General features: G+C 38.0%; 1 protein-coding gene across 4 annotated transcripts in view; it reads left to right on the top strand.

Moving 5' to 3' along the window:
• TMEM123 (transmembrane protein 123) overlaps positions 1–11,282 on the top strand; it is an 82,188-nt gene extending 70,906 nt beyond the window's left edge. For all 4 annotated transcript variants that reach the window (XM_010834076.1, XM_010834075.1, XM_010834072.1 and 1 more), the window contains 3 exons: positions 4,300–4,641; positions 5,756–5,909; positions 8,731–11,282. In XM_010834076.1, the coding sequence (XP_010832378.1) occupies positions 4,300–4,641; positions 5,756–5,909; positions 8,731–8,755 (521 nt within the window). In that variant the 3' untranslated portion in view covers positions 8,756–11,282. The remainder of the gene's footprint in view (positions 1–4,299; positions 4,642–5,755; positions 5,910–8,730) is intronic.
• The last annotated feature ends 254 nt before the right edge of the window (positions 11,283–11,536 follow it).

The raw sequence follows: 11,536 nt of genomic DNA, 5'->3' as shown, positions 1-11,536 counted from the left end.
CTCATGATGTACTCTGCATATAAGTTAAATAAGCAGGGTGACAGTATACAGCCTTGATGTACTCCTTTTCCTATTTGGAACCAGTCTGTTGTTCCATGTCCAGTTCTAACTGTTGCTTCCTGACCTGCATACAGATTTCTCAAGAGGCAGGTTAGCTGAGGTGTTATTGACGGTATGTGTGCTCAGCTTGTTGAACGAGTTGTAGTTAGTAGGATGTCTGTCTTGTTCAGAATGAAACCAAAAGGAATAGCACTGTGATGAGTGGGATTCCTCTCTCTGGCAGCCCAGGCCCTGTAGGGGGGCTGCACTGCGGCCCCCGTCCTTGTTCCCCCTTCTCCCCTCACCTCTGCTGTTTTGACCTCATGGAAGCAGGCCTGAGGGGGCTTGGGGAGAAGCCCACTGGGATGTTTGCAGCCGGTGGAGGTGCCCCTGGGTGCAGATGTGATTCTTGGGGAGCTTCTGGAGAGACCCTCAGCTGGCGCTTCCCCCGCCAGTCTCTGGATGCCCTGGGACCTCCCCCTTGCTGGCCCTCACACTCCACTCCCTTCAGTCCAGTTCAATTCAGTCGCTCAGTCATGTCCAACTCTCTGCAACCCCATGGACTGCAGCACGCCAGGCCTCCCTGTCCATCGCCAACTCCCGGAGTTTACTCAGGCTCATGCCCATTGAGTTGGTGATGCCATTCCCGTGGCCCCCGCTGTTTGATGTCCCACCTCTCTGCTGGATCTCTCCACCCCTCTGTGCAGAACTCTGTGCGAAGCTGTCGTGTAAAGCAGCCCCGTGCTGGCTGTGTTCCACAGGGCCTGATTTGCTTCATGGGAAACAAGCACCTTTGTTGTCACTGGAAGCAAGAATCAACTCCCAGAGTAGCCTTTTTAAACTCTGCTGACAGGTAGAGACGGCTCACCCATGGCCTCTGGCCTTTAGAGTTACTTTTCAGGCCGGAGTAAGATCTCAGTGTTTGTCCCTTCAGGTCCAGTGGATGCTGGGCCTGCTCTTCAGGTGATTCCCTTGAAGCCTTCCCAACTTGGCTTGAGGGCAAGGGTTTGTGTTCCCCTCTTTTACTCCGTGGGCAGAGGTGGGGGTGGACAAAGAGCACACATCACACTTTCCAGTAACATACCCTCCTTGGGCCTTTGTACCCTCTTTTGTCTTGTTTTAACTTGATGTTTTTGTACTTTCTTGGATTGAGATACATAGTTGATATATAACACATTAGTTTCAGGTATACAACATAATGATTTGATACTTGTCTGTATTGCAAAATGATCACAGTAAGTAACATCTATCATAATATATGTAAGAATTTGTATAACATCTGTCATCATATTTAGTTACATTTTTTTCTTGTGATGAGAACTTTCCAGGTCTATTCTCTTAAAGACTCCAATACACAGTGTGGTATTAACTAGAGTCACCATGTGTTTTACATCACATCCCCATGACTGACTCACTTTATAACTAGAGCTTGGTCCCTTTGATGCCCTTCGCTCATGTCACCCGCCCTCCACATCCTTACAACTTCTGCTTCTCAGAGGCTGCGGAGACTGAAGGGCTAACACAGCAGAGCTTAACCCTTCCCAAGCTCTGCGTGCATAGTCTGTTCTTCCGACGTCTCTGCAGGTGTTCACTGTGCCTTGCCATGGAGGACACTGGCCAGTCACTGAACAGTTCTGGGAGAGGGAAGACGCCCAGATGCCCTTGGAGGGATGGTCTCATTTGTAGAGGAGCCCAGAGGACCATTCACTTATATTATAGACGGGGGTCGGGGGAGTGACTCACTGAATGTGAGCTCTGACCTTGAAGAGAGCTTCCTTGCATTGCAGCTAACACATTTAAACATCACAGAACACACCTTAACGTGAAACTTATTTGCCTGTTTTGTCAGGCAAAATTTGTAGAAAATTTTAGCTGCTTAGTCATTTCTTTAACACATTTGGATTTTCCTAATGAACTAACCTGACAGGTCCCTGTTTTGCCTGTGTGACTTTGTACAGTATCTGTGAAGAATATCTTATTATGGCCGGGAGAAGAGAGTAGGCTCTGTGTGTGTGTGTGTGTATAATCCAAAAGCAGCATTGTGTTCATTGTTCCACTCTGCAAAGATCATTCTGTTCTAAAGATATGATATAAACAATGGTTCTTTGCTGTATTTAATTTCACTATAATAGAATTAATTCAGTAGATTAAAATAACAGTTGATTATTTGAATGCTAAAGTACATTACTTATATCTGTAGAGCATTTTAATTGATTAATAAAAGATTAGTTCAAGTTCATAGCATTTCTATCATCTACTTGAATAATGATAATTTATTAGTCTAATATAATACAAAAGTTTTTGTATTATCACCAATGCAGTGGACATGAACTTGGGCAAACTTCAGGAGATGGTAAGGGCCAGGGGGGCCTGGCGTGCTGCAGTCCATGAGGTCACAAAGAGTCAGACACAACTGGGCTACTGAACAATAACAACATAATATAGAAGTACTAATTCCTTTTGTCTTTTTTTAGAAATCAGATAATATTCAGTAGAAGAGATCACACAATAAAGACCCAGAGTTCAGAAAAGGTGATAGGAATTTAAATAGTAAAAGCTGATGGCCAGATAAGAAGCACTATTAAAACCAGCCTTTAAAGCTGAAAATAAATATTTGAATTCTTTGAATAAAAAGTCCAGAATAATTGTGAAAGATAGGGTGATAGTACCTGAAGTCATGGCTTTGGGGTGTGACAGGGACCCTGAAGGCCTGATGCTGCTGTCGGTGGAGACGGCAGCCCAGGGGCGAATTCTTTCCACTTGGTTCTTGGCCAGAGAGAGTGAAATGAGAAAATGCAGGCAACATAGCAACTCCTAATCCTACAGACACAAAGAAATAAATTGCAACCAGTCAGTCCTAAAGGAAATCAACCTTGAATATTCATTGGAAAGACTGATGCTGAAGCTGAAGCTCCAATACTTTGGCTACCTGATGCGAAGAGCTGACTCATTGGAAAAGACCCTGATGCTGGAAAAGATTGAGTGCAGAGGAGAAGGGGGTGGCAGATGATGAGATGGTTGGATAGTATCACTAACTCAGTGGACATGAGTTTGGCAAACTCAGGAAGATAGTGGAAGACAGAGGAGCTGAACAACAACAATAGGGCAAAGAGAGATTTTTGATTCCTTGGATAGTATATAGTAAAATAGTATTTATTATGCTTCCTTCATGGCTCAGACAGTAAAGAATCTGCCTGCAGTGCGGGAGACCCAGGTTCGATCCCTGGGTTGGGAAGATCCCCTGGAGAAGGGCATGGCTACCCACTCCAGTATTCTTGCCTGGAGAATCCCATGGACAGAGGAGCCTGGCAGGCTACAGTCCATGGAGTCACAACGAGTCAGACACGACTGAGCAACTAACACACATTTATTTAGTAAATTATAAATAACTAAAGTATCTTTAGTTGTAAGTATCAGTTAGGTTATGGTGTTACAATGAAGATAGAATATGAAAAAATATTAAGACAGAAATGTTTGCTTTTGGCCATAGGGCATTTTATACATAGATATTTAGTATTTATTTTTTGGTAATAGTGCTTACTTATTTCCAGTTGTTTATTTTAAATTAACATGAATGGTTTCCCCTTATAAAACTGGCTTTTGCATATTTTAAGCTTTCCAAAATATTTTTAGAAATATGTTTCCAACGATGGAAAATTATTACCACTATGAGATTTCCAACCAACCATGTTCTGCAATGTTATTTCACTTCTAATGTATCATGGGAGGTTGGTTTTACTCTTATAAAGAGTGTCCCACTTATGCTCACATCCACTTCAGGCGGTTAGAAGCATGCAGCTACTGTTTGTCCCCAAAGCCTTTTGGAAGAATGTGGCAGGGAAACTTTAAACTTTAAAAACCCTTTTACATCCATTGGTTTAATAATCTTTTCAACTAATACTGTGACATAAAGTATGGCATATTCAGACGGAGGTGGTTAAGACACTGTCCCTGTACTGAAAGAGCTCCGTCTTCTGGGTTGGGTCTCCTTCCCCTTCCCCGCCTCCACGCCCCACCATATGGTCACAAAAGTTCCTAACTCTATGTAAACCCAGGCTTGGTTCCTTTTGAATATTTTTCTGTTTTGAGACATTTTATGGCTTATTGCTGTGTACTGCAGAGTATTAGTAGACTAAGTATCTTCATGCTGCTGTGTTTGTTAAACGTTTTCCTTTATGTGTGACCATGAAAGGCAGTGAAGTGGAAGCTTGATTATCCGAGTCACAGCTCTTGCTTTAATGTTTCTATATCTTCTCATAGACCCACAGGGACATCCGGACCATAGACATGAACCTCACAACGTCAGTGTGAAACCATCAACTGCTTCAGTTTCCCCAGTCTCAAAGAATGTGACCACTACCACCTTGAAAGACATAGGAAAATCATCATCAGAAACTAAAGATTCCCCAGCCTCAAATCATGGGACAGCCACCACCTCGACACCCTTTGCAACATCTAAAATGATAACACCAGTGGTCTCAACAAATATGACTTCTACCACCTTAAGGTCTACACCCAAAATAACAAATGTTTCACAAAATACATCCCAGGTATCAGTATCCACAGTGCCCACAGCCCACAATAGTTCTTCATCAGTAACAGGTATGTATAAAATGGACCTGTTTTTCCCTATGCTGAAAAATAGTTGTTAAAATGCTGCATTTATACCATTCCATTCTGTAAAATGTAGAAATTTAGGCAATTATTTCTCATTTCCTATATAAATTAGTTGTAGAGATCAGGAAAAGAGTTGATGTAGTAACTATCTTGTTCCTTTAAGAAATTAGCTTCCAAGTTAATCATGCCAAATAATGACTGTATAAGATCCATCTGTAAATAAATAAATTATCCTAATGGAATTTTATTTTGCATGATTTAAAAACTTGTCATACCTTTAATTTTTTGTACCTCACTCTAGAAGGGAATTAGGTAGGGTCAGTCTCCATGATTCTAAACCTAAATCATGGTGAACTTCGGTTTTAATCCACTTGTGCCATAAAGATATTTTTTAATGGTATTAGATATAGTCACATATATATTATTAGTCTCAGCACTCTTTTTCTTCATTTGTCTAAAATATAATGCCTGTGAAACCTGGAATTCAAAAACCTTAAAATTCTCATTAAGTTATCCAAAGTTGAACTTCTCTTTAAAAGCTGTTGATTACATTTACCAGAACGAATATCAGACTTTATGGTTTCTTTTTTGTGTTTTTATATACTTTTATTCTGAATAGTTTCTCTTCCTTATTACTACAATTTATGTATTGACTTCACAAAATTAAAATAGTTAAAATTCACAATTTGTTCAAAAGGAGGAATTTCAGTTAGAAACATTTATTCAAATTGGATCCAGTTTCAGGATTACAGCTGTTACCCAGACAAGTTTTGTTTAGGGCATGAACTCTTAAAGAGAATTCATAAAAGAATTCCCCAACTCGTGCTGCCTTGGATGGTTTTGGTAGCCCATCCAAGTCCAGTCTCGCATTAAGATCTTGGGACTGCATGCAGTGGGGGTTTCTTTAATAAGGGATGTGTTGGGTCAGCTGAAGAAAACTAAAGCCAGGCAGTCACTAGACACAAAACCAACTGGAGAGCAACTTCATGTCCTTCTTATCCCCAAGTCAGAGTGCTTACATGGAAATTCAGAATGTTTTAGTTGATTACAATGTATTTTAAAAGCACTAAAACCTGTTTTTTGTTTTGTTTTCTTCTAGTCACAACAACTATTATTTCTAAGGAAAATAAAGGATCAAAATTTGATACTGGCAGCTTTGTTGGTGGTATTGTATTAACATTGGGAGTTTTATCTTTTCTTTACATTGGATGCAAAGTGTATTATTCAAGACGAGGCATTCGGTATAGAACCATGTAAGTTTTGATTGGCCAGGACTTTTATTATTATTATTAGTTCTTTATTTAAATATCATGACAAAATATAAGAGTAGAGCCAGTGTTCATCTCAGTGATTAATAATTCATAGATTTATGACTTATATTCCTATTAATCCTTTGTGCCTAAAGCAAATTGGGTACAAGCTCATGATTATAATTATTTGCAAATGAAAATGGATGTATATACCTGTAAAAATGATTGTATTTTATTAGTGTGCCATCCTTTTTCTCTTTTTAACCGGAGACCCAAGTTTAATCAGCCTTTTTCACATGCTTACACCTCTAATCACAAGAAATACCGTATCAGGTCTCCTGAGGCTGTTGACTTAGTGCTGCCGACAAACGTAAGACACACTAAAGTAGCATCCTCGATAAAAACATGATTTCTCCTTTCTGTGACAAAGGAAATAAAGAAATTCTGACAGCCTCATTTTCCCTGATAATGAGTTGTTAGTATAATATATATTATCAGTTAATCTGTAGTAAAACCATCTTTTCAAGTGAGCTTTATCAACAAGTCTTCAACAACAAACCATGTCATTCTATAGAGCTGATGGTTTTTAGAGGTATCATCTCCCAATTTTTGTTACTACAACAAAGTCCTTTTGGTTTTTCTTTTGAGTCTTATATGTACAAGAGTGAATTTATTCTTTTGATTGTTCAGTTCAGTCAGTCATGTCCAACTCTTTGAGACCACATGAACTGCAGCACGCCAGGCTTCCCTGTCCATCACCAACTCCTGGAGTTTACCCAAACCCTGTGTCCATTGAGTTGGCGATGCCATCCAGCCATCTCATCCTCTGTCGTCCCCTTCTCCTCTTGCCCTCAATCTTTCCCAGCATCGGTTAATGTATATATAAAATAAATACCATAGAACACATGGCATTTTCCAAAATTTAAGTTGTCATATGTCAATACATATGTGTCCCATAGAGTTTCCATGTCAGAAACATTTGGGAAATGCTGATTGAGCACAGTAAAATTCTGTAAGCCTTTGATATGTTGATGTACATTATGAATTTCTAGGAGGAAATTATAATATCGAAATAAGTCTCAGATTTTTCACTGAACTAAGAAAACCAGACTTTAAAAAATACTTAAATTGTAACTTACCTTCCATGTATAGTAGCCATCATATCCAGCTTACTTTAAAAGAATATCAAGGTGGTGTTTTGTCAGATTAAAGCACATTCAGAAACATTCATTCTTCCTCTTGTAGCCTAGCCTGTAAAAGAAGAAGGAAAAAAAAAGGAAACTAACTAAATCAAGTTAATTCTAAAAATGCTTTAACATTTGAAATATTTTTTAAAACCACTCTGTTCCTAGAAATATTTATCATCTGGCTTTTTTTTTGTGCGTGTGGTAAATTTCAGTTAAACAAAAGGCACATTTTGATTAAATTTAATACGTCTCCTCTTTTATAATATCAATATTTATTGATATTCTTGAGACTATAAAACTATGAAGGAACTAAATTTAAGTGTGCTGTTTTCATTTTAAAGTGCCTTAACTACGAAGTATGTAATTTTAGCTTTATGGGTCAGCTTTTTTGTCACAGTACATGACCACATAATGCTGCATGCCCTGTGGAGGACATCAGGGCCAGAGTCCCCATAACTGAGGGAACTGTGTGGTGTATAAGGTGGTGTGACTCTAGAAGTAGTCTTATTCATATCACACAGTAGCTAGTGAAAACACTTTATTTCATTGAGTCTCAGAACACATTTTTGTTTTTGTGTTTTTCTACATTTTAACACCTCTGAAGTAGATGTATGTTACAATCTATGGGATGAGAAAGCATTGTGTTGTAGTTTAATTGGCCATGTTTTTCTTAGTGCTACACTTTTTTTTAAAGTGTATTTTAAAGCCATTCATTCCTTTGAAGTTATAAACAATGACATTCCATAAATAAAGACTTACTATTTTCCCATTAAGGAAACTGAGACCAGTATCTAGTAATTATGAGCATTTCTAATTTCCTTTATTGGATAATAACACTGATTAAAGTGTTAGCCACTCCAGTGTTCTTGCCTGGAGAATCCCAGGGACGGGGGAGCCTGGTGGGCTGCCGTCTATGGGATTGCACAGAGTCAGACACGACTGAAGTGACTTAGCAGCAGCAGTAAAGTGTTAGCTGCCGTGTTTCTTAGGGTTGCATGGATAGACGGTGGAGTGATGTGGTAAGAGATGGGGTTGGGGCAGACAGACTTAAATTTGAGTCTGGTTCTGTTGACTAGCGGGGTGCCTGCCTACATTCATGTAAACGGTGTAGCACAGTGTCTAGTAGTCAGGATGAGAGTCCACAGGCTTACATGCTTGCTTAGCTTCTGATCTTCTGCAAAATGGAATTGATTGATTAAATACCTACCATTGTCCACACACACACACACACACACACACACACGTTTTTTTCAGCGCCCTCCTTCTGCTTAGGGCTACTGTGATGACTGAAAGAGATATGGGTGCAAAGTCTGTAGCAGAACACCTGGCACATAGTAGATGCTCATAAAATGATTGTTCTGGTTATCTTCTTTTTTAAAGAGGTTTATAATAGCTAATTGATGAAAAGTTACAGCCACTGTAGAGCAGAGATTTGAGTGTAGATCCATTTTGCAACCTGAATACGCTGCTTGAATCCTTAACCACTATAGTATACCAGGCACTTTTGCTTAAGAAAACACAAAGCAATACAGTTTTGATTCTGAAGCTAGAAATTATTCATTTCTTAAAAATATGAACTATAAGTATTTTGATACAATATAAAACACAAAGTAATTTTAACTTTTGATTTATTACAGTGATGAACATGATGCCATCATTTAAGGGACTCCAAGAACCAATGGAAGGAAGAGCGATACAGCCCTATCAGCTCATTTTGATTTATTACTTTAATACAGTATTCTTTTCTTGAAAATAGCATAAACAGGCCATGCATATAATATACAGTGTATTATATAAATATGTAAAGATTCCTCATGATTATTAAAGGAAAAAGGTTTTGGTTTGGGGGTTTTTAATGAACATATGGAGCATATAGTTAATGCAATGGTATTATATTCAGTTTTAGAAAATACATAGTAAGACAAACAAGTCTGGTTTTACTTTTCTGTGGCATTGGTCACATAGGCCAGTAATTGGAAAGCATCATCACTGAAGGGTATGATGCCATCTGGTCATTCAGATAAGGAGCTTGTCTCAGCACTAAGGATTCTGATGTCTTTGTTAGTCATACAAAGAATCTCAGTGCTAATAACAGCTGGATATATCCAAATTACCATTGCCACATAGCAGAAATTATATGAATAAGCCACGTCTTAAGCATAATTTTAGTTTATTGTCTCTTCAGAAACCATCAATATTTTCTATATTTAAAGTTAGTTATATTGTTTAGAACAAAATACATGCCCTCCCCCACCAAAAAAAAAAAAATTAAAACTAGAAACAGTATCTGGGCTCATCCTTGTTAGAGAACCATTGGAGAGCCTGTATTTTTCTTTTGCGCTTTCAATAGCAGTTGATGTAACTGCCTTTTTTCCCCTCTATAATTGCAGTGTTTAACATAATAATGTTTTAAAGACTTAGTTGTTAGTATTAAATAAATTAGATTATTTGCTACTGTGAGAACACTGTCATCACTGGAAATTGCTTTATTTCATGTTCAGTTAATTTTATATTTAGTGAATATTTTTAACAGATGGAGAACTGCTTTCAATGTTTAGAAATGGTTAACATAATGTAAACAGACCTAGCTTTAAAAAAAAAAAAAAAAGACCTTTAGATGATTTCCACAGCAACACTTAGCACTCTTTGGTCCAAATGAGAGGTGAGTGCTGTGTTTGCCAAGCCGGGGGCTGTGGGGCTCCCCTCGGGCTGCTACACCTGTAGGTGCAGTCCGTCAGTGTCACTCAGAGATTTGGGGAAATAGCGTTTTTACACTAAAACACCAGCATATTTTGGAATAAATTCTTACACAGTTTAAAACAGGAGTTTTTAAGACTGGACATTCCTGCTTCCATATTTGGGTCTTCTCTCAACTACTCCTCTTCTCCCCTGCTGAGGAGGAGGCACTTTCAGATGTATTATGTTAATGGAGAGAAAAAGCATAATATTGTAAAGACAGCAGTATTAGCCAACATATTTTGGAGTGTTTTCAGATTTACAGTTTATATTCCAGCACTCAAAACTCAGGGTCAAGTTTTAACAAAAGAGATACTTAGTCATACTACGTACTAACATACTGTTTCTTCTATCTTAGACAGTCAAAGTAAATCACACCAATTTCTGACAGCCCAGAAATGAGCTAAGAAGTCCTAATAAATGTGTACGTTCATTTAGGAGGAATTAAACGTAACTTTTGTGCAGAGAATCAAGAATTCTGATATGAAAGGATCATTTCTACTCACTGTGTATTATGGCCAACTGACATGATGAATAATAAGAATTATCCAAAATATGGATGTGACAGGATGGGTGGATGTGACACATGCAGTGTGGAAGGAGAATTATGAAACATGTGTTTGCCTTAGTTTGAAAAGAGATCTGGGCTGATAGAGAACTTGTATGTTACTAACTTATCCATAACTGGTCCTTTAACCACTGCTTCACTTTTTTGCAAAATATACTGAAGACACGTTTTATAGTAAAGAAGGCTTTTTAACCTTAACTTGTCTTCTGAATTCTTGATATTTCAGTACTTCAAGTCAGTCAGAACTTTGTAGACAGGCCTGAAATTTTCTTGAATACTTGTTTCTTAGCACTTTGAAAATATAAAACCACTTTTTAAGTACTGAATGTCATTATTTGCCTTTAAAATTTCCTGTGCTTGGGGCTTGAAAAAATTTAGTTATGTCTTTTTCTGTATATAAGTTGTACAGTTTGTTACTTTCAAATATCAGTAGTTCAGTGCAATCAGGTTTTGGGGTTTGGGGTTTTTTTTGTTTATCTGCAAAAAATAAGGGAAACAGCTATATAAACCAGTATTTCACTTTGGAGCACATTTCCTAAGTATAAATTTATCTTCCTCATTATGTTTACTTCAGCAAATGTTCAGTTTCATTTGCATTCTTTAAGAATGTATTTACTTGAAGATAAAAGCAATTCAAATGTATGTTTAAATATTAGGTAGAATTCAACCTATGATTTTTAAATTTCCTTGGATAGTCCATACAATAAATAATACAAATACAGTTAATGAGAGCTGGCAAAATTAGAGTGATAATTTTGTATTTTTCAGGAAAAAATTATAAAGCAAATTTCTGTTACATTTTTTCTTTTTATTATAAGGACCAACTTTTGGTATTTCCTTGTTACTGAGATCTATTTTTAGAATAAAATTTTGTTCTTTATCAGAGAGTAGTGTGTGGTTTTGCTTCATTTTTATCAAACTCAGGAGAAACTAACAGAAAATGCCCAAAGTGAAAAGGCAGATTGTTGTGCGGTCGCCTGGCCCAGCGGCAGGCTCACGCGGAAGCTTGTTACGGTAGATCCCAGCCCAGGTCTGCTGAATCCCAGTCTCTGGGGTGGGGCCCGGCAGTCCTGTCAGGTGATTCTGAACACCAGAGTCTGAGAGGCACTGCTCAAAGGACTTTCATTTAAAGCCATTTA

Source organism: Bison bison, unplaced genomic scaffold (assembly GCF_000754665.1).
Source record: "Bison bison bison isolate TAMUID 2011002044 unplaced genomic scaffold, Bison_UMD1.0 scf7180017864010, whole genome shotgun sequence".
Lineage (NCBI taxonomy): Eukaryota > Metazoa > Chordata > Mammalia > Artiodactyla > Bovidae > Bison > Bison bison.
Note: the sequence above shows the minus strand (reverse complement) of the source record. Positions and strands in the feature narration are given on the sequence as shown.